We start from the raw sequence: 24,283 nt of genomic DNA, 5'->3' as shown, positions 1-24,283 counted from the left end.
GATACAAAACTACATCTGAAAAGATACTTGCATTTAGAGCAGCTTCTCCACATTTCTCAATAGCAGCTAGACCCTGATTATGAATGTGCGTTTCCAAGAGCTTTTTCAGCTCTCCGAGGCCATCCTGGATTCGAGATACAAGGTTATACATGCGTCCCAAGTCTGGAAAAAAGAAAAGACAATCTCTCTCATCTGTATTAACACTAGGATTTCCTTTCTCCCAACACCACAATTCTGCATTTTTAAAGTGACCAAAGAACTGAGCCACACATTTGTCAACATATGTATACTTGCAAGTATCATCACATAAGCCAAACAATTTAAATTAAACAATTCCAGAGTGGTGCAAAAAACTAGATGGCACTGAAGGACAAAAACTTACTAAAATAAAAAATATTCTGATTAAACTACTTCTTACTTCTAGTACACTTACACACAAATCAAGAACAAAGATCAAGATAAAACTACAGTAAATGTTAACTTAAGTCTAGTTTTCATAAAGTTTCTACATTTGAGAGGTGTCATATGTCACACAACTTACTTTAAACTGAGTATGTAAATTGGGCCTTTTTGCATCCAAGTCTTCTACAATAAATACCACTGTTTCAGCACCACCAGTAGTAACAGTGGTGGGAGTGCTAATGTAGCGTGGGCTCCAGCTGGCCACCAGCGTAAGCACTGTATTCTGTAACCCTGCTCAGAGCAAGCATGGTACTTAAATCCTCAGGAACCCCCTGCAGCTCTCTTTTCTTTTAAAAAATGTTAATGCTCCCACTGGTGGGAACAAAACAGCATTAGCAACCATGGGAAATCTGAGGCAAAAAAAAATCAAGTGTAGACATGGGCCTGGAGTGAAACCTGAAAAAGTGAGTTATCTGCAAATTTTGTTACAGAAGAGTGCTACTGCCTCCCCAACCCCTTGTTTCAATAAATTCTATAATTCGTTTTATAAGCCCAACTAAAAAGAAAGGGATGATTGTCAAGAGCCTGACTACAAAACTCAAGGTCACAGGATGAAAAACAATGTGCTCCTCATTGGACATAATTTTGCAATATGTTAAAGACTTATATAAAAAAAAACAAAAAACAATAGCTTGCAGCCTAGATTTTCCAGTGTTCAATTCAAAAGGGTGTGATTCCAGAGGGCAGGTACTCAGCCCTTTCCGAAGATAAGGCCCTTTTTAAGGTCTCAAATTGGGCACCCAAAAACACCAAAACACAAAATCACTAGTTACTATAGAAAAATCTTGGCCTCAGTAAATAGATACTCAAACTTAAAGGTAAAGGACCAGATTAGCCACTATGGACTAGATACTCAGAGATGTGATAATCCAATAGGGTAACGTTAGGCTTTTCAGCCATACCCTATAATTCAATGGCGTGGGACTTTTCTGTACATCCTCTGAACAATTTATTAGAAATCTCAAATTACTGGATGTTCAATAAAATGGAGAGATAAGACAGTAGGATTGCTTGCTAATACCAAAATATGAAACACAAAAAATGGTGCCCTTTACTGCTCCTTTATTATCATATGGCGCAGTAGTGACTCCTATATTAACAATGGCTAACCCTTTCCATTATAACTCTACTTTCAGTTACTTATAACTTGGTGACTTTCAGGATGATATATAAAGACTGTCTCAAACTTATTCTGAAAAAGTTTTTCTGTATAGTTTTATATATACATGTCAGGAATATGGGATCCTTAGTTCCCTCTTTTTGTTTCGGGAGCCTGGTAAAATCTTTGGAGGACCTGAACAATAATGTTGTGTGAGAACGTAACTCATGCTGTTGCTAGCCATATCTCAAAAGTAAGGAAACAAGGGTTGTTGCGTTAGATTGTCTATACTTGAAAGTAAATGGAAGACAAATGCAACAAGCTTGCTGAAACTTTCATGGATTTATAAGGTAATTTTTCCTAAGTCATCTTATATCCTGTGTCCAATAAAGATAATTATTTCCTGCATTAATTCTACTGATGTGCCTAGATACCGTCTGACTAATGCAGGGGTCAGCAACCTTTCAGAAGTGGTGTGCCGAGTCTTCATTTATTCACTCTCATTTAAGGTTTCGCGTGCCGGTAATACATTTTTAATGTTTTTTAAAAGGTCTCTCTCTATGTCTATATATTACATAACTAAACTAGTGTTGTATTGTAAAATAAACAGGGTTTTCAAAATGTTTAAGAAGCTTAATTTAAAATGAAATTAAAATGTTGATCTTACGCTGCCGGCCCGCTCAGCCCGCTCCTGGTCTGGGGTTCTGTTCACCTAGGCCGACAGCGGGCTGAACGGGGCCTGCGGCCGGGACCCTGGCTAGTAAGCGTCCGTCAGCCAGAACCCCAGACCACCAGCAGACTGTGCGGGGCTGGCAGCCAGGACCCAGAGGGCTGGGGGCAGAGGGCTGGAGTCAGGGCTAAGGTTGCAGGTGGGGATGAAGGAGTCAAGCAGAGGGCTGGGCATGTATGAGGGAGGTAGAGGGCTCAGGGCAGGGGCCTGACAGAGGGTGTGGTGTGTGTGTGGGGGGGGAGGGTCGGGGATCAGGGCTCAGGGGAGAGTGCTAGGTGACTGCCCCCCTAAAAACTCTCAACCTCGCTGTTCCTTGTCCCCTGACTACCCCTTCCTGGGACCCCTGCCCCCAACTGCCCCCCAGGACCGCACCCCCTATCTAAGCCTCCCTGTTCCTTGTCCCCAGACTGGACTCTACCTTCTACCTGTCCCCTGACTGCCCCGACTCTCATCCACACCCCCATCCCCAGCCAGACCCCTGGGACTCCCATGCATATCCAACCACTCCCTGTCTCCTGACAGGACCCCCAGAACTCCTGACCCATCCAGCTCCCCCCACTCCCTGCCTGCCCCAGCCCCTTTCCACACCCTTGCCTCCTGACAGGACCCCCAGAACTCCCAACTCATACAACCCCCCCAGCTTCTTGTCCCCTGACCACTCCCTACAGAGACCCCCCACCCTAACCTCCCCCCCAGGACCCTCCTTGCTCCTGGTCCCCTGACTGCCCTGACCCCTATTCACCCCCTGCCCCATCCAACTCCCCGGGATCCCACCCCCCCATCCAACCCACCCTGCTCCCTGTCCCCTAACTGCCCCCACCCCTTATCCAACTCCCACAGCCCTGGGCCCCTTACCATGAGGCTCCACCCAGAGCTAGATATGCTGCTCCGCGGGAGCACATAGCCCCACCCCTCCGGTTGAGTGAGGAGCGTGTCTGCCTCCCCGCAGAGCCAAACGCTGCCCCGCGGGAACGTGCAGCCCCAACCCCCAGAGCGCTGCGCGCGGCAGCGACAGGGCTCCAGGGGAGGGGAGAAGGTGGAGGAGGGGCCAGCAGCTTGCTGTGCTCGGCCCCGCGTTCCGGCCCAGGAGCGCGGACCCCGCAGGCTTGCTGTGCCGGGAGAGTGGGGCCATTTGCCCACCTCGTGCGCACAGCTATGCTTCTGCTCCCTGCCCCCGCGGGGGAAAGTGGAGGGCAGAGGAGAGCGCGCCGGGTTGGGCAGAATTTTTAGTGGCATGCTGGAGTCCCGGCAGGCTCCAGTGTGCCATTAAAAATTGGCTCGCGTGCCCTCTTTGGCACGCGTGCCATCGGTTGCCAACCCCTCGACTAATGCACACCGTGTCCTGTATTATTACTTGCATAATATGTTTAAGCAATTACACAACACTTCACAGGTGAGCGGTCTGTAATACAGTTTGCTTAACATACCTCACATATGGAGGACCTCAAAGGCAGCATGTTTCCATGAGATGAGCTATGAAGAATATATTATGGTGTGTAGCTACATGAAGTTTTCATTGCTGAGTTTAAGATAATCTAAAACAGTTTGCTTCAATGTTTCATAAGGTTAGATCCAATGACTGGAGACTTGACTGGGCTATTATACAGATGATTTATATTAAGCTTGAATTCCCGGGCAATAGGTTAATGCAGCTGTTTCTAGCCATGCTGAGTCACAAGACACTGGAGCTTAAAGTGATCGAGGAACATTTATCATCAGTTGTGCAAGTGGAACCAGTTTAAGAGGAAAGGAAACTTTTTAAAAAGTAGTAGCTGCTCAGAGATTTAGAATCATAGAGGTCGGTAAAATTAATGCACAGAGACTGGTGAGGTGGATAAAGATGCACGCTAAATGTATTAAGAAAAGATATTTATCACCAAATGGTATACACATAAGCTGAGTACTTTTTTTTTTTTAAAGTAAGTTAAAGGCCGATTAGACAAAGAATTTTTCATGATTGGGGAAGAAATTTATATTTTCAGAAGGGATTTATATTTTAAAAAGGTGTTAGTTTCTTATTGTTCGGTATCCACATATTGCAAAATTGCTTCAATTAGGTGGGAAAGAAATTTCTGATTTACAGTGTCAGTCACTTAACAGCTATTTTGAGAGGTAACTAGTGTACACCAATTTAGCTACAGTTTCAGCTAGCAACAGTTTATTTTTTTGATCAATTAACCCCACTGATTTGTCCTTTTTTTAAAAAATCTTAGGTATGGATATTTTTAGTACAAATAAATGGTTTCTTAGCTCTTCTTCCACTAGCAAAGGAAAGGGATCACTAGCCTAACTTCATCGGATAACCCTCAGTACCTTTGACAAAAATAAGCAGTGCTGGCCACTCTAGTCTTCCATTACAGTTGTTTTTAGTAATTATTTCTTTATGTTATCTCAGCTACTTCACTCAAATTTCTTCAGAACTTTCAGATTGATACCTTCCAGCTCTGGAGATTTATCATATCATTTATTCAGTTCTATCACTTTCTTTTTTAAATCTTTATTTCAGACAGAGCCCACCTTCATTGCCTGTAAAGCTTACATCCAGATTGATGTAACAGCATCTACAGTGAAGAGTTCTACACAAACAAATCACTTAGCTGTCCCAATCTTTGACTGTGTCTTCTGCAAGACACTAAACCTTGGCATTTCGCAGAGCCACTGTCTCTCCCACAGAAGTCTTATACCTATTACACTTCAAATAATTTCTCAAGAATATTCCTTTGGCTATCTATTCCTCAAATTCTCTCTCTCAGCTCTTATAGTCTCCATTTTAGATTATCTACTGAAGTTTATATTCAATTCTAGAAGCATCACTTAAGACCCATTTCCTCTAATAAAAAGGATCTCTTTTTGCCTGAGAGAAGACTACTTGTACCTTATCATGCAATCATTCCCCCCCTTTTTCTTATGCATTCCATCTGTGACTCTAACCAGTATTTTAAGAAGACACTAAGTTGATCCTATGGATTTTATTTTATTAAAATTTCCCATTTCTCAGATTTTCAAAATTTATTTATTTACTGTTAACTCTAAACCCAGCAAAGACATCAAAGTTAGCAATATTATGATCACTAGTACCATAAGGGGCATCATCTCTGAGAAACTCTCAAACTGAAATTAGAACCAACTCACCTTCATTTTTGTCAGCATCCAGTAAGTTCTGAAACTCTGTATGAAAAATCTCCAAGTGTTTTTCAATAAGTACTTGCTCGCATTTTCGTGCTAATTCATCCTGCGTACTTTCATGGAGATAAACCTGAACTCTACGCTGTTCCTCCAAAAGACGAGCTTCTGCCTACAGAACAAAGATACATGTAGTAACGTATAACAGCCGAGATAGAACAGCAGTAAAACTAATGACTACAGTGTAAATTTTTTTTTTTAAAAGTATGTTGATGTAACATTATAGCTGTCTATTTAAATACAGAGAACATAGTTCTCACAGGAAAATTAGTGTGACTCCTTTTTATTTATATGTAATATTCTGTGTTAGTGTCCATGTCATTAATTTTATATCTTAAACTGTTGAAATAGAAAAACATCACTGAGAAAATATTTTCATCCTATGCCTCTGAACAGAAAAAGTTTTAAAAAAAAAATGAGAAAGCAACCAAGTCAGAGCACCTATATAGAGTTTCAGACATCAGGCTTTCCAGTGCACTGTTAAAAATAAACATGAACAGAAGGTCCTCCATACTTATACAAAAATTAACAGACAAAAATAGACAATTTTACAGTATGTGCACAACATGAATTCATTTGAGTGTTCATAAATATACAGATTATTAAAATATTCCAAAACTCAAACTGCACCAGCATTTATTTTGACCCATGCAGCCTTCCAAATATATTTCTGCTGATCCAAAATCCTAACAGTCACTAGGGAAATAGTGTTTATTCCAAAATGTAAAACTGAATTTATTTATACAGCCACCAATTTATCTCTATTTTGTTTGATCATAAAGAGAATCCTGAGCACATTCTACAATATGTAAGAACAGTATGTTAGATGATGGGACACGTGTGGCCCCTCACTGCAGATTACTGATATTTTTATTAAAAAATCCATCACTATAGAAGGGAAATTAGAAGACAAGTTTATTCATATTCCTAATACTTAAATGTATGGACTAAGCATGAAAGACAACATTAGGGATAAGACCACACTGAATTTTAAACCTACACATTAGACAGACAAAGTCCTTGTATAAAATAAAATTTTCCAATTATGCAGACACTAGTCTTTAGCTAAACCCATTTCTATAAAAGGTATTACATACTCATCATCTCTTCTGATGACATGCATGTGGATAACAAGCTTCAACAGTTACAACAGTAAGGATTGAAAATATTACAAACAAAATCAAGAATTTTGGAATGGCTATAAAGCCCCATGGCTTCAGGGGAAAAGCCAATTTCAAGCCAGTGGGGATTTGGGATCAACTTTCCATACAAGCAAATTATTCTTTAATTGCCCAACTGCAAGGTTTATGCACCTTCTTCTGAAGCATCTGGTACTTGCCAGTATCCAGAATATTGGACTAGAAGGACAGCTGGGTTTGCTTCATGGCAATTCCTACATTTCTATGAGCCAAGAGACTCCATTGCTTATCCCCTTCTTATAGGTAGCACTGTATCAAGAAATTTGTCAAAAGGGAACAGTAAACTTGAAATCTATTCACTTCCAAAAATGGAGCTCAAAATAATTTGATACTGCACTTGCTCAAGTCCCCCTGCCAATTTCTGTGCTTTCATAATTCTATTTTAAGAAGCATTTCACAAAGCAAGAGGAGGGAGACACACCCACAAAAACAATAATGGAAATCAGCGGATCATATAGAAGTAATACACAAACCAGGAAAAAGTAAATATTCCTTTAACCTGTTGTAATAATCTTAGGTGTTTCAGGTAACAACAGAAGATAAACCTCAGACTGAATTTATGATTTTTAAATTTGATGGGGGTCTCTATGAATCCATCCTTTTCCTATGGCTACACAGGCCATCCCAGCTTTACTCCACCCCATTTCCTATGGAGAGAGAGATTTGCTGAGTTGAGAGGAAATGTGCTATCTGCATGGCTAAATGTCCATTTGTCAACCCCAATTAAGAAATTGACTGGAACCCTCTTACACCATAAATCGTATCGAATCCACATGCTGAAAAGTTTGTTGACACCAATGTACTAAAGTAGTGTGGGTTTAGAAATTATTGTACAATACCATTTATCCTCACTGAGAAATTAGCACATGGCAGTTAAGCATGAAAGCCATGTAAGTCAATCAAGTGCAAATTGCTTTTTGTGGTCTCACTTTACCAATATAAATGATTGTTTCAAGCCCCTTTGCTAACATTTAGCTGGGTGGCTTGCAACAGCCTTCCTTGCACCTCTTCATGTCTGTCTCAATTGATGCCTTACACAGCAGAAAACTGCTTAACTGTATTCCAATTTACCATCTGAGTAATTAATTATGGGGAGAACGATTCTGTTCCAGGCATTTATATTGCACAAATCACCAAGCATATGAGCACATGGATTGTCTGATTAGGAAACAGAGGAAAAATTAATCCTCTTGCGATGTTGGAGTTGGAATACTCCAAGGACACAATATATACACACTGAAGAGGAAAAAGCAGAAAAATAATCTAATACCTAATCACAACTAAACAGTTCTGATAACTTCTGCGGGTATTTCTATCAGTGTAGCCAGAGCATAGAAAAGAATTAGTGGAGAAGAAATTTATTTCAGTGATCTAGTATCTAGCCCAACTGCACACTGGGCCACATCCCTTGGTCTGCATGTGTTGTGTGTGTTCCATCCCCATTTAGACTGATGTGTAATGTGCAGTTTTTTCGGTTTTGTCAGCTGAATTCTTATGAGGGCTGTTCAGCTAGGATTGGGAGTTTGATTTCCATGCTGGAGTGTCCTCTGTGAGGAGAAATTAAGATCGTGAAGATGGTCGTGGACCCAGAGTGTTAGAATTTGCCCTCAGACTGTGATTCCCAGTGAGGCTGTGCATTTCCTTTCTAAAGATTTCCTCTGCCCTTGGAGAGCTTTCATCTCTCTCTCCAGGCTTAAAATCATCATCTTGGAGGGCAACAAGTAACCTTTTGTGTAATTTTCGGGCCTCCAAGGTTGTCTGGGATCCTGTTAAATTCTACAAATTTGCCACTAATCCCAGGGCAATAAATCAAAAGGGAACAGGAATCGCTGATTCAACAATTACTGGAACATGAAGATAAATGTTTACGAAGTTGACTGACTCTCAGTAACTATCCCAAATCCAATGATGCTAGGGGGATGGCTTTTAATATATCCACTTTGAAATTTTTGTAGATCATCCATTTTAAAATCAAGGACCAAGCTACCTCCTTCCAGTCTATGAGGTATAATGAAATGGAATAGAGAGTGCTCTTGATACAACTATAACTAGGACCATGGTTCCAAAGCACATAAGCATGTTTTCATTACAGCATTGGTTCTCAAACCAGGGCTGTCACTTGTTCAGGGAAAGCCCCTGGTGGGCCAGGCTGGTTTGTTTACCTGCTGCGTCCGCAGGTTCGGTCGATTGCGGCTCCCACTGGCTGCGGTTCACCGCCCCAGGTCAATGGGGGCTGCAGGAAGGGCGGCCAGCACATCCCTCAGCCCGCACCACTTACTGCAGCCCACTGCATTAGAGTACACAAAAAGCTCTGGGAAGGAAGACAGGATCACTTTGAAGAGTTGGGGAATTTACTGACGTTAATATAACAGCCATTATCTGAGAACAAACAAAATCTATTTATTCTGCATACAATAAGACTGACCCAAGGAACCAGACTGGAAATTGTCAAAGAATCTTTATCTAACTTGTTCCTAATTGTCTGAGAGAGACTTGCCAATGAAACTATCCAAGAATTTCAGATCTTGATTGGAACGATTTTGTAGTGTCCATTACCCTAGAATTTCTAAAAAAGATAGATTATTTAATAATCCACTTCTGTAGAAACCAGTCTTGTAAGGAAGTGGTTTAATGGTTGTTTTCTTTGCGTTTTTTCCAGTGTTTCTTCTCTCCAGGGGCTACGTACACCACTTCGGTGCCACTGACACTTCGAAAACCACCCCTCAGTTGGCACCTAAATTTCTATCAGTTGGCATTTGCAAAGCCACCAAAGCCCTGATGTTTCCCCACAGCTAATGAGCAATTTGGAGCCCTAGGTAAAATGAAGTTACTCAGGACCCCTTGTGATGAAAGATTTTGCCTCAGTTGTTCAAATTACCTTAAAAAGGAAGGTTTGCAGAAAAACCTCAGGAGGAGAATTAAAATCAGAAAAATTATAACTTGCTTAATTGGATATAAAAAGAGTAGTGGTAGTGTCAGGCCCCTTTAGGATGCTTAGACTAGTAATTAGTTTTAAGAATAAATCTTTAATTAACTAGAAATTAATTGTAGTATAAATTAGAAAATCCACTAATGGAGGGTGATGTAGTGGAAGATTCCATTTCTAAGGCACATAGGAGTCCATTACCTATGATGTAATAAGTTCACTTCCTGTGATGTAATGATAAATTCCACTTCAGCAAAATCCCATAGAACTACATTGTAGCCCATAAAAATACATGGGGCTTCCAAACAGGAAGTAGCTAGGGGTCATCCACAGATCAGCTGAAAAACCCCCATAGGAATATACTGTAGCCCATAGGAATACATGGAACTTCCAGTGAGGAGGAGGAACTAGTCACATATTGGTACACATGACTAGCAAAAAACTGGAAGTTGATTGGCTGAGCCTGGGTGACCAAGTTGTATATAAGGGTGACAGCCAGCAGGTTAAACCCTGTAGTGGGATCAGGGACCTGGAGGAAAGAAGAGGCTGCAAGACACTTGAGAAGATGACAACGCTTAAGAAACAGTGGCAAAAGCCTCAGCAGAACCCTGAGAAGAGAGAGCTACCTGAAAAGCAGCTACTGCAGCAGCAGCAACCGCAGAATTCCAAGGTTGCTCCAGACAATGGCTGTTTCTGTTATCAAGCCACTCAGGGGCCACTGCAGCAGCTACCCCAGCAGCTACCAAGTGGGCTTCGTCTCTTCTACCTGAGGAGCTGTTTTATCTCAGGAACAGACAGCTGCTCAACACAGGAACTAGCAGCTAGAGATCATCGGCAACAGCAGTCAACAGCTGGCAAAGAAATAGCCACTGGCAGTCATCACACTCTAATTGTGACAGAGCAGAAGGACCAAAGATGGTCTCAGGGATTTTAAGAAAGCTTTTGTAAGTTTAATCCTTCTTCTATTTACTATCCAAGAGTGTGTGGGTTTCGTTTGTAAATAAAGCTGGCTGACTGGGGTATGAGGGCTGGGGGCGTGTGAGGAGGGTGCAGGAGTCAGGGCATGGAGTGGCTAACCTGGTTTAGATGCCTAACTCAAGGAGAGGCTTTGCAGTTGAGGATCCTGAGCAGAGGGAGGTGTCTATCTGTGGCCCATTAGCCAGGTGCAACTGGTCAGCTACTAGGCACCTAAGCCCTTCTCTTCAGCTTCACTCTGGCTAAGTTAGGTGGCTCACAGCTCAGCTTGCTGACTTCTGAGGATCCCTTTCTTAGGTGCGTAAATCTCTGTTTGCATTGTACAGAGAACCTAGGCACCTACCTCAAGACCAATGATCTCCCTAAGCAACAAGAAGTTAGGGAAAGGAACAATGAGCAGATCAAGACCTAAGTACCTTTGAGGATCTGGACCTTTGTCTCTTAACAGGAAAGGCAAGTTCTGGTGGAGATCGCTTCAGTTCTAAACCAAGCAATGATTTTAGAATGCAATATTCAGCACTCTTCCTGTCTGTACTCACATTTCATCCTCCACATATGAGCCTCAATCATTTTGGGAGTCCATATGGATTTCAGCTGCAGGAAGGACAAAGGATTTGAGCGAACCAAGTCACAACAAAGTGGTCACCAGATTCAGGGCACATTATTATCTGCCATTTCGATGTGTATATCAGCTAACAGACTGCACAATTACTCTTTGAAGCTTGGCAGAATAAAAAGTATTTGAAAGAGTGCAGATGATAGGCATCAATTAAAGCAAAAATGCAAATGCCACAAAGAACGTCACTGACTTGTTTTAATGTCAAAAGAGGAGACAATATATTGTCAGCACCAATATACCTGGGCCATGGGGAAGCGGCATCTGAAATATCTTCACCCTGCAAACCAAGCAAAAAAGACCTCTCCCTCCCTTGCTGGAATAACAAATGCTCTCAAAGAGAATTCTGCCAAAGTTTCCCTAAAACCTGCTTCTCGATGAAAATGGGAGTTTGCCTTGCCAATGAAGGTAAGGCCCAACAGTGCAGGCCTTTTGGTACTGTTTACGAGGCCAGCTCCCAGTGCTGGAACTGAACCCATGAGCCTATAGACCTCAAGACACAGTTAATAGCTTTTTCACTGGAAAATCTGACAGGCCTTTGACATATCTGAATTTATTCCATCACCTCTTTTGCTTTGCCCATTAAGGAGAGTTTCAAATAACTGTAAATACATTGAAGAGGGAGGAATTTCAAACCAGCTAAGAGCAACAAAGATAGGAATAAGAACATCTGTCTAAATGGCACTGGAAAGAAAGCAAATAGTTTTTACTTAACTACAATAATTATAATAATAATAATAATAATTAGCATCTCAAGAACTCAAATATCTATGTTAGTTCTTACCTCTAATGGACAGCTGGATCCAGGAAATAAGCACTGAATGCCAGCTACTTAATAATAGCTCACCTTTTTCATGTATTCTGTGACTGGGTTCTGTTGCAAGAATTCAGTACTTTCTCTTGTATAAAACCTCTCTGTGTCAGCAAGAAACTGAGATTCAAAAGACTCTTTATAGACAGTTAGTGTAGGTCCCTTTGCAAATGCATCATCTTCATTCAGTCCCAGTTCCACTAAAAAACAAAGAATGCAATGATTAATTTATCCTCCGTTAAATGATCTACTGTACGAGTGTTTAGTTCTCTATGCAATTAATTATAAATCCCAGAAGTGCATCCTTAATTCTAAACCAATAATGTGCACTGAGACACACCCCAATTAATCAGGAATCTATTCTGTACATAAAAATTAATTCAAACAACTTCATTAAGGATAGATGAAATTGTGGTTGACAATGTGTGCTTACAGTTTTCATCTAAATAAAAACTAAAATTGATTTTCACAACTTGACCTTTGGAACAAAGGTATTTTTTTAGCCTCTTGCTTATCTTCCTTGAGACAGGTATATATTTCAACTAGTGAATACAGTGGTCTTTATTCAATCAATCATTTGAATTATCATAGCATTTAAGAGCCCCAGGCTATGTCTATACTACAGTTGGGATCGACACTCTGAGATTGATCCATCAGTGGTCGATTTAGCAGGGCTAGTGAAGACCCGCCAAACTGACAGCAGATTGCTCTCCAGTTGACCCCTGTACTCTACCCCTGATGAGAAGAGTGAACTAAGTTGATGGGAAAGTTTCTCCTGTCGACTCCCTGTGGTGTGGACCCCTTGGTAACTCAACCTAAGGTACATCAACTTCAGCCACGTTATTCACGTAGCTGGAGTTGTGTAGCGTAGGTCAACGTACTGCGGTAGTGTAGACATAGCCCTAGTCATGGAACAGGATCCATTGCACTAGGTGCTATGCAAAAAGAGAACAAGAAAACAGTTCCTGAAAATTGATAGTTACTTAGCACAAACCTGAACTTCAGCTGAGTTCAAAAGTCTGACAAATCCACTATATAAGGAAAAATCAGAACTGTAAGAAAAAGGATGTCCTTAAACTGTCCCAATGTATGAAAATACTGCGACATGCAGTTATCAGGAATTTAAACAGAACAGGGTCATCACATTCTCTTATGCCACTTCACATTTTCTAAGTCAATTAACTGTGAGAACCCCATAAAGAGTGCAGCCTTGAAAAAATGTGTTTTCCTGGAGAAGCTGGCAAAGGCAACAATATAAAAATTGGCCAAGACTGTATGCCTTGGTCAGCTTCAAGCTGCTGACTGTACTACAGGAACACTTCCCTCCTCTGGGGAGTTTGAAAAAAAAATGGGAATTACCTGATCATAAAGAGTTGGGGAAAAACACACAAAACCAAAAGGCTGTGGGAGAAAAATGGGTGAACTGGGAGATTTGGGGGGGAAGGAGAGGAAAAAAGAAATACATGAAAAGATGGCAAGGAACTACAAAAGATGCACATAAGCAAAAGGGTAAGAAGAAAAACTTGGGGGGGGGGCAAGGGATGAGAGAGAAAGAAATAGATGCTTCTGTGTTAACTAAAGCCAAAGGAAAAGGAAAAACCCCACCACCCCATAATAAGTAACGTTTTCCTTTTCCCCTCTCATTTGGAAAATATGCATTTGAGAAGGCAACACTGAGAGAAGACAAAAGAAAGAAACCAAATCTATATTTGAATGATCTCCTACTTTTAATATTAAGCACAATGACAATTTTTCTAGCAACGTGTAGGGAAATGAGCCACTTAACTCCCATTAACGTTAAATACAGCCTTTCTTAAATTCTTAAGACAGCAACGATGTTCTAGGTTCTTTGTTATTCTACAAAGAAATTCCACTATATATTTTTCTGTAAAGAAGGCACCTGGGAACATTATAGTTCCTCCAAATGTTTACTCAATATTAAATCATAAGAGAATTGCTAACTTTTTCTATAGGTTGTTCATAATGTCAGAGTAAAAGATTAATGCCCTGGATCCTACAAGCTGCTTCACCTGGGCAGAGACATTGACTTATTCAATAGCCTCTGCACGGGCAGCAGAAAGCAGATTATGGAATCAGGGCCTAAATAACTTTTTAAAATAAAAAGCCAGCATCAGACCCTAATAGTTTGTAGACATTGAAATTATGGGCTTTTGAGTTTAGTCACTGAAAAGATAATTAGAAAAAGATGATATATTTAGCCCATTAGTTTTGACAACTTATGAGTATTATATTAGAATATGTATGTATGCACATGGATATACACATACATGGTTCAGAATTTATTAGTATTTGAAATTTATTTTATAAAAATAACGACATCATAATAATACATAAGAACTCACTCCAGTGTACTACTGTTAACTTTGCTGAAACACAGAAAGAGACTACTCTTAGCAAGAGTGAGGATGAGCAAAGTCTGACAATTATGAAATACATTTACTAGATATACACTGCAAGGAGGATTGTGAAATTCACATTATAGAAAGACATGTAAAGTACCAGATGCTTCATGGAAGAATTTCTGAAAAATCTTTGGAAATATGGGGGGCAGGGGGGGGATCCCAAAACATCCAAGATTAGTACTAAAACCAGCTTAGACAACCCATTTTATCTTCAAAACCAAGTTCCAGGGCAGAAAACCCAGGAAGAATTGAAAAAAGACAGGCAAAAGACCCAGGGACTTTTAACAGAATTAGTATTTCTAGTATACCTCTACCCCGATATAACGTGGTCCTCGGGAGACAAAAAATCTCACCGCGTTATAGGTGAGACAGCGTTATATCAAACTTGCTTTGGCCCCCCTGTTCCTTGTTCCCTTACTGCCTCCTCCAGAGATCCCCGTCCCTAATCACCCCCAGGGCCCACCTCCTACCCACCCCCCTGGTCCCCTGACTGCTCTGACCTCTATCCACCACCACTCCCCGCCCCCGGACAGGCACTCACTGGCAGCGGCAGGAAGCGGAGCAGCCCAGCACCACTCCGCCAGCTCCCAGCCGTGGTGTTCTGCTTCCCGCCATCAGTGAGTGCGGGGAGGTTGGGGAAAGGATCCCCCCCCACACCTGTGGCAGAAAGCAGAGTAATGAGGCCCCAGCCCACTCCGCTTTCCTTGTCCCAGCCCCAGCTGTGTCGCCAGGGGTCAGCTGGGGAAAGGTCCTGCACTCACCTGCTCGGCGGGAAGTGGAGCGCCACAGCTGGGAGCTGGCGGAGCGGAGCTGGCTGTGGCTGGGCTGCTCCACTTCCCACCACCTGTGAATGCGGGGAGGTTGGGAAAAGGATGCCACCCACACTCACCTGCTGCAGGAAGTGGAGAGCTGTGGCTGGGAGGTGGCAGAGTGGAGCGAGTTGGGGATGGACTGCTCCATTTCTGCCACTGCTGGTGAGTGCGAGGGGGATCCCTTCTCCCAATCCCCCTCCCCCAAGCAACACAGCTGGGGTCGGGGCGAGGGAAGCAGGGCAAAGCTGCTTCCGGTCCCCCGCTAATCCCCCGGGCCACTCTAGGACTGCGGGCCCCCCAAAAGTGCCCTCCCACAGCTCCTGCCCCCCAGACCCTAGGGGGGAGCCCAGACCTCCCCCGAGACCCTCTGCTGCTTATTGAACCCCTCGGCCCCAGTCTGGCCCAGCACCCTTAACACGATGCTCAGAGCAGGGTGTCAGAGCTTTACCATATTGTATGCGAACTTGCGTTACATCAGGGTAGAGGTGTATTTCTTACCAAAACAAAGTTTAGAACTTCATAAAAGATCTATGGTAATAGCACTTATAACCAGAATATTTAAAGCACTGATAGAGAAAACTAAAACAGACGAGAAGTGTAATTATTTTTTCTCATTATAGTGAATCCAGTGAGACAGGTGTACAATTTGTTTACATTGTGTGTTAAGGAAAACTGTACTTTAAAATTAGTTAAGCTCCCTTCTTTAAAAGTGTTAAGGAACCAGTATAAAAGAAGGGCTTTGAAAAGCAGCTCTTTGTGGAATTTTTTGCATATTCTTGACAGCCATTACAGTAATATGGGTTTACAAAGAGAAAATTTTAATGTTTAACATGTAAATAAAGTTTAATACTTTAAAACAGTAGTTCTCAACCAGGGGGTATGCCTACCCCTGTGGGTACACAGAGGTCTTGCAGGGAGTAAATCAATTCATCTAGATATTTGCCTAGTTTTACAACAGCACTAGCAAAGTCAGTACAAACTAAAATTTCATACAGACAATGACTTGTTTATACTGCTATAGACACTACACACTGAAATGTAAGTACAATATTTATATTCCAATTTATTTATTTTATAATTATGTAGTAAAAATTAGAAAGTAACCATTTTTAAATAACAATGTGCAGTGACACTTTTGTATTTTTAGGTCTGACTTTGTAAGCAAGTAGTTTTTACGTGAGGTGTAACTTGGGGGTACGCGAGACAAATCAGACTCCTGAAAGGAGGACAGTAGTCTGGAAAGGCTGAGAGACACCGCTTTAAAAAACATGTAAGGTATTTTTATTGTGCATTTGAAATATAAGTCAGTTGCATGGGGAACACTGAAATTTAGCTTTTCAAGCAGAAATAACTATAAATAATTAATGATTATGGAAACTGTATGACATTATGGTTTCCATAGTGAGTATCACAGAAACTAGCTCAAATGGCAACTTTCCCATTATTCATGTCAAAAGAAATTTTTTTTTAAACTTACAGATTGTTTGGATAAATAAGTTAGGAGCACACATAAATTAACATTCACTCACTCCCCTGTAGGACACAATATCAGAATTTAATGCAAATGAAAAAAAAGTGTGTGTGTTGCAGCTCATATTTTTGTTCCAAAACAACATTTTTGTTCCAACTACAGCACAGTCTTCTTAAATAGTTTCTTGGTAACAATGAAATGGAGATTATTACGTTTAACTGGCAGTTCTTTGAAGTGTGTGTTCCGTATCAGTATTCCACACATGCGATATGCATGTGTACCACATGTCTGAGTCCAGAATTTTTTGCAAGCAGTGTCTGTTATCCCGCACACGAGCCATAGCTCTTCTCATGCTCCAAACAGAAGGCGAAAAAGGTTGTGTGGACTAACATCATTCCAGTTTCCAATTCTTACTGTAGTTCAAACATTCTGCAGCACAGAGGACAGAGGGTGCGTAGTAGAGAACACACCTTGAAGAACCTCCAGTTACAGGAAGTAACCTCCATTTCTTTGGTCAAGAAATGGTCCCTGTGTGTATTCCACACGTGGGAGATTAACATGCAGTAGTGAGAGGGGTGGGTAAAAGGACACAGAAGTGTAGTTGACTGTAGTACTGCTGCCCTCACAGCTGTATCCACAGTTATTGACTGGACCAGAACATAATGTCTCATGAAGGTATATGAAGACCTCCAAGAAGCTGCCCTACATATCTCTAGGAAGGCTCTATTTCTCAGCAATGCAGCTGAAGTAGCTGCACCGCTCCTCTGGAGGGGGAATATAAGATAGTTGGTAAGAAAGGGTAATACAACCTGAGATTCATTTTGAAAGTCTCTGCCTTGATATAGTTTGACCCCTTCATCTCTCTGCTATGGAAACAAATATATAAGGTATCTTTCTAACATCCTTCATTCTTCGCAAATAAAAAGCTAAAGTCCTCAGATATCTACAGAATACCATCTCTCTTCATCTGAAGCAAGCGGATTACCTGATTCTCATGAAACTTGGAAACTATTTTAGGAAAGAATCTAGGGTGAGGTCGTAATAAGACCTTTTCTCTATAGAAAGAATTATAATGGTGGGTGCACCAGGAGCGCTCTGAGCTCACTGACTCTTCTGGCTGACATCATGGCTATTAGGAAGGCCACCTTCATGGAGTGAAGCCATGGAAGATGGAGATAGGCCAAAGAACCGTGAATGGAGATGGACCACACAGCGTGTGTCTAGAGCACCTTTCAGAAGTGGTGTGCTGAGTCTTTATTTATTCACTTTAAGTTTTCGCATACTGGTAATACATTTTAATGTTTTTTAGAAGGTCTCTCTCTATAAGTCTACATATTATATGATTAAACTACTGTTGTATGTAAAGTAAATAAGGTTTTCAAAATGTTTAAGAAGCTTCATTTAAAATTAAATTAAAATGCTGATCTTAAGCCACCAGCCTGCTTAGCCCACTGTCGGCCTGGATGTCCGTTCATCTAGGCCAGCCATAGGCTGAGCTGGGCCTGTGACTGGGACCCCAGCTGGCAAGAGGCCGGCAGCCAGAACCCCACGCTGGCAGCAGGCTGAGCGAGGCCGGCAGACAGAACCCCAGACCAGCAGCAGGCTGAGCGGCTCAGACCGCTGCCAGTCTGGGATTCCATCTGCTGGCTCTTGCCAGGCAGGGTCCCGCCCAGCCCACTGCTGGTCTGGGGTCCCGGCCCCGCTTACATAGAGTGGGTACCTACCTTCTCCCTGGTTCTGGCCCATTCTCTTCCTCTCTCTCTCTGCACTGAGCTAAGGGTGGTGGTACACAGGGTTGGGGGTGAAGGAGCAGGCTGGGCGGGTTGGGGTGCAGGGTCTGGCCAGGAGCTAGAATGAGGCAGGGGGCTCACAGTTGGGGCAGGAGGTTTTTGGGTGTCGGAGTGCTTACCTGGGCAGCTCATTTGGTGCAACGGGTGCAAGTGGGAATGTGGGGGTGCAGAAGTTCCATTTGGTGCTCAGCATGGGGTGGAGATGTGGGGGTGAAGAGTCGGCTGGAGTGTTAGGGGTGGGGAGTCAGGGCTGGGAGTGGTGGGGTGGGCGGGTATGTTGGGATGCATTAAGTTAGAGAAGGGGTGGGGCTGGGTATGTGTGGAGAGTGCAAGAGTCAGGGCAGGGGTATTGAGTGAGGGTGCAGGAGTCATGGCAGAGGCGTGGCATGGGGGGGGGGCTAGGTACGTGCCCAGGTCAGGGCTGGGGTCGTGGGGGAGAGTGAAAGGGGCTGGGGTGTGAGGGGGGTGCAGGGGTCAGGGCAGAGGCCTGGGAGGTGGGCTGGGGTTGGGGGAGTGCTCCCAGCCCCCTGCCCTGAGCAGCTCATGGCAGAGAGCTGGAGAGAGACGCCCTGATTCCATCCCTCTTCCCCAAGGCCCCGCTCCTGCCTCTTCTCCGCCTCCTTCCCGGTCTAAGCATTGAGGGCGCTGGGGCGCCTCTTCTCCCCTCCCTTGCAAGGGCCATCAGCAGCAGGGAGAGAGAGGAGGCAGAGGAGGGGGAAGCTTGGCTGCCAGCAGAGCCTGCCCTACAGTAGCAGCCGGCAGGACCAAGATTCTGCCCCTTGCCCCCACCACAGAGAACAGTAGGTGGGGGGCACAGAAGAGCAGGCTGGGCTGGGCAGGATTTTTAATGGCACGCTGCTGTCTCTTGGGGTCCCGGCTGTCGGCCTCACTCAGCCCGCTGCCAGGGTTCAGCAGCGGTGGCTGCAGCGTGCCATTAAAAAATCAGCTCACGTGCCATCTTTGGCACGCGTGCCATAGGTTGCCAACCCCTGGTCTAGAGGCTCAAACGGGAGTTTAGTGAGTGACAAAAACACAAAATTGAGGTCCCACTGAGGTGCAAACTTCACTAATGATTGAAAGGATTTAAGAATCCCCTTCAGAAATCTAGTTGTGACAGGATGACTGTTGTCCACTGGAGGATGGAAAGTGATGACCACTGCTAAATACACTCACAGAGAATTGAGCACAAGACCTGAAGACTTAAGTATAAGCAGATACTCTAAGACAGAATGGATCCAGCAGATTCTGGAGACAAGATTCTTTGAGAGCCCAAAAGAAGAAATTCTTCCATTTTCCTTAGTAACAGCTTTTCTGCTTTGATTGAGGACGGACTGCAACCCTTTAGAAGAGTGCTTCTCAGAGCCGATCCACCACTTGTTCAGGGAAAGCCCCTGGCGGTCCAGGATGGTTTTTTTACCTGTCGTGTCTGCAGGTTCAGCCGACTGCGGCTCCCACTGGCTGCGGTTCGCCACTCCAGGCCAATGGGGGCTGCAGGAAGTGGTGCAGGCTGAGGGATGTGCTGGCTGCCCTTCCTGCAGCCCCCATTGGCCTGGAGCGGCGAACCACAGCCAGTCGGAGTCACAATCGGCTGAATGTGCGGCCGCGGCAGGTAAACAAACCAGCCCGGAACACCAGCGGCTTTCCCTGAACAAGCGGTGGACCAGCTTTGAGAAGCACTGCTTTAGAACACAAGCACTATTTTTGATACACATTCAAATGCCAGATCCTGAGTTGCAGCAGTTCTGGTCTGGGGTGCTTGACCCTGCCCTTGTGCTGGGTTAGGTGGTCTGGCAATGTGAGGATGCTCATGGATAAGTGAACTGAGAACTTCAGCAGATCCATAAATCAGAACTGTCTCAGCCAGTTGGCCCCAATCAGGATGACTCAACCTCTGTCTTCAAAGATTTTCTGTAGAACCTGTGATATCAATGGGATGGGAGAGAAGACATACCACAGGAGACCCTTCCATGATACCATGGCATCTTCCATCAAACTGTTGCCCAGGGCTGCTCTGGGGCAGTACCAAGGAAGTTTCTTTTTCTCCCGGTAGGCGAAAAGTTCCCAGGCTGGAATTCCCCACTGGGCTAAGATGTCATCAAGAACTAAATTGTGAATCTCCCATTTGTGATTGAGGAAAAATGTCTGCTCAAGCCGTCCACTAGGGAGTTTTACACTCCTGATAAATATGTTGCTAATAGGGTTATGTGATGGCTGGTGCACCAATTCCAGAGGGTGACTGCCTCAATGCACAATGGGAGAGATCACACCTACTTACATAAAATATGATTGCCATGTTGTTTGACATTATTTGGACGTGTCTGGATTGTGTGAGTGGGAGGAAGAGTTTGCAAGTGCGATGGAACTGCGCAGAGTTCTAGTAAATTGATAAGCATACAGGACTCCCATAGGGTCCAGATGACTTGCTCCATATGGTAACTCATGTGAGCAACCCAGCCCAAGAGGGAGGCATTGGTAACAATGGTTACCTTGGGAACTGGCGTGAGGACAGGGATTCCTCCCTTGAACCTTCTCTGATTTTGTCAACCAGACAATAGTCTAAAATTTTGGGCGGAACAATCATCTATCATTTACTTTGCCCTTCTCTGGTGAGCACATGGAGAGAAGCCAGGCTTGTAGGCAGCAAAGATGAAGCCTGGTGAACGGCGTCAAGTATGTGCATATGGCCATGTGACCGAGGAGGGAAAGGCAAGTTTTGATTATGTTCTGGGTCTGACAGTGACCTGATGAATCTGAGTACTCAAGGCCTGAAACCTCTTGAGAGGTAGATTCATTTTTGCTGTAGTCAAGTCCAACATCTGGCCTATAAAATTTATGAAGCCCAGGGGTGTTAATGTGAATAATGGTTGCCCGCTGGACTTTCCTTGTAGGAACTGCCCATCAGAGCCAATCGTTGAGGTAAGGGAAGAGTGTATATCCCTCTCTTCTCATCCAAGCTGCCACGACTGAAAAAAACCTTTGTGAAGCTCTGAGTGCTGAAGCTAGACCAAAGTGGGAGGACTGAGGTCAGACTAGATGATCATATTGGTCCCTTCTGACCTACGAGTCTGAGTCTATGAGACTCTGAATTGGTAATGCTTGTGATCAGAGAGGAACCTGTGAAAACTCCTGCGGGGTGGGTAGAGGATTATATGAAAATATACATCTTTCATGTTGAAAGCTGCGAACCATGTTTCCTCTAACAAGGGAATTATTGATGCCAAGGATATCACATAGAATTTTAGTTTCTGAATGAACCTGTTCAGCTATGTCATACTGAGAACTGGCCTCCATCTCCCATTCTTCTTGGAAATCAAGAAAGGTGAAAAAAATCCCTTCCTTTGATGTTGAGGTGGAACCCTTTCTGTGGCTCCCCTGGAGAGAATGGAGTTCACCTCTTGATGCACAATCTCCTCATGACACTAGTCCTTGAAAAGGAATCGGGAAGGAGGTTTGTGAGTTGGAGGTACCAGAAACTCTATCAAATAGCAACCACAAACAATTTCTAATACCATTTGACTGTAGTTAGGGGGTAAGTACAATTTTTTTGGCAAACTGAGTGAGGCAACCTCTGAATATCAGTGGAGGGGAATGAAGTGACATCAGTAATGGGACGCAGGTCCTGACAGCCTCATCAAGAGAAACTCTTTGCTTGGAAAGCTGGATCCCTTCTCTCCCAACGGGACTGATGTTATCAATGGTTACACACCAAGGCTGGCAGGTGGGATGGAAGAACAACTTTGCCATGTTCGGATAATGTCTTCCTCTGGTGTAACAGTGTCCCGGATTAGAGATGGTCCTTAATAGGAGGGGTGAATGCAGATAGGAAAAAGCAAACAAGTCCTTCAGGGAGACCCAGGTCTCTGATAACCCTTCATTACAAGGAGTCTCGATTGACAGAGCTGTCTGAACTGGAGCCTCCTTCCTCACCATGGTGGTCAGGCCTCCTTTGGGGCCATGCTGCGACCAATACTTTATCAGCTCTAGAAATGGATGGCATCACCAGGAACTGTTTATCCTGAGCCTTTACAATCAGAGCCAATGTTAAAACCCGTTGGATCTGTACCGCCTTCTCCTGCAGAGAAGATTTATTTGGGACTAAAGCCTGAGCGCCTGTGCTTACTAGCTCTCCCATCTTTGGTGGGATGGTTTTAGACAAAGATGGCTTGTCCTTAAGTCTGTGAGAGTGCCCTTGGTTCTCATGTGAAGCCTTCTGCCTAGGCTTAACAATCTTAGCCTCTGTTCCCAAACTCGTGCTCAGAAGGGCACTGCCCACCTGGTGAGACTGAGGTATGGGAGCAGAGAATGGTCCCCAGTCTGAATCTGATTCGGGCTTCGCTGACTTCTACGTGAGATGTTTTCTGAGTCTCAGTCCCAATCTTCACAAATTCTGCAGCAAAAAGAGCAGCAGATGCTGCATTTGGCAGAAACATGAGCCTCACCCACAAAATACATGCAGCATTGATTATCACTTCTCTGAAAAGGAGCAAAGGCAAGAAACACAATTTCTGAACTCTGGGCATAATCCCAGACTTCTCAGGAGGAAAAATATCCTTGTGTGTTGAAGAAAATGGGGGAAAAAACCCCACCATTTAACTCTGCTATGTAGACTATTCCTTGAAGACTACTCAAACTAAGTACATAAAATATCTTACAGTAAATGACAGTAAAAAAAGGAGCAGAGGATGAGGAAGATTCAGACTCAGACCATGCAGCGGTAAGAAGGAACTGGAGAGGTGTCACCATGCACCACCTTTTATACCCTCAGTTCAGACCACAACAAGAGCTACAGCACATGGGCAGGCCAAGGGACACTGATTGCAAAAAATTCCAGACTGAAACACATTTCGAACGCATATCACAAGAGTGGAATACATAGGGACCATCACTTGAAGAAGAACATCTACTGCAAGCTTAGAGTTCTGATTATTCCTAGCTACAAGTTTTTGCCTCTCAAAACAGAAAAGGTCGCGTTATTTTGTTTTAGAGGCATATATTGTCTGCCACTTCCCCCATTCTCAGACAGAACAGCAGTTAAAAATTTTACATGGCAAATTACACTACTAAAAAGTTTCTTCTACTGCAAAAATCTTCTTAATCAGTTATGGTAAAAATGTTGCTTCAGGGCTCTGGTGGGAGATTTTCCAAGTGGCTACAAGTAAATCTTAAGGAAAATTCATTTACCATAGGATTGTACGACTCCACTGATCAGCCTGGTGTTGATGGTTTCACCATTTCTTTCCTTTTCTATCAGTTTCAACACAGCATTTGTTACCTTTGAAATACGGATTAAAAATGAGTCAACATACATTAAAACCAACTACTTGGTCAATAAATACAGTAACGAATCAGGCATGCACTTCCACGCTCAAGACAATCCAAACTCTTGAAAAAGAAATAAGACAATGCGCTAATCTTAACACCAAACAGAACTCCCACAAACATCACTGAAAGTTGTACACATCAGTAACTTATAATATTGTAGCTAACGAACTGCAAAGAAATATAAAAGCATCTGTTTGTGCCTTTACTGTTTCTCTATAATATATAAGCAATCTCTAATCTTTGGTTTAATAAATTCTGCTTGTTTACATATGAAATATATAGTAGAACCTTGCCAATCCATGCTTTGCTAAACCATATGCCTGTAACATGCACACAAAATTTACAGTCTCTTCCCATCCCTCATATGTAACAGATGATGCAGCTGACATCCCATATTACTAAAAATTCATTAAAGGAGAAGCAGAAGGTTTTTTTCTTCCCTTTTGCAGTTCACCTTGGAATAG

General features: G+C 43.2%; 2 protein-coding genes across 3 annotated transcripts in view; both read right to left on the bottom strand.

Moving 5' to 3' along the window:
- The window catches only part of CNTNAP2 (contactin associated protein 2), a 2,322,964-nt gene that overhangs the window by 430,253 nt on the left and 1,868,428 nt on the right, over positions 1-24,283 (bottom strand). The window lies entirely within an intron of this gene.
- CUL1 (cullin 1) overlaps positions 1-24,283 on the bottom strand; it is a 97,326-nt gene that overhangs the window by 25,503 nt on the left and 47,540 nt on the right. For both annotated transcript variants that reach the window (XM_032782094.2, XM_032782095.2), the window contains exons 6-9: positions 23,679-23,769; positions 12,038-12,201; positions 5,424-5,586; positions 32-162 (exon numbers count right to left, since the gene is read on the bottom strand). In XM_032782094.2, coding sequence (XP_032637985.1) covers positions 32-162; positions 5,424-5,586; positions 12,038-12,201; positions 23,679-23,769 — 549 coding nt within the window. The remainder of the gene's footprint in view (positions 1-31; positions 163-5,423; positions 5,587-12,037; positions 12,202-23,678; positions 23,770-24,283) is intronic.

This window comes from Chelonoidis abingdonii, chromosome 2 (genome assembly GCF_003597395.2).
Source record: "Chelonoidis abingdonii isolate Lonesome George chromosome 2, CheloAbing_2.0, whole genome shotgun sequence".
Lineage (NCBI taxonomy): Eukaryota > Metazoa > Chordata > Testudines > Testudinidae > Chelonoidis > Chelonoidis abingdonii.
This window is presented reverse-complemented; position numbering and strand designations above follow the sequence as displayed.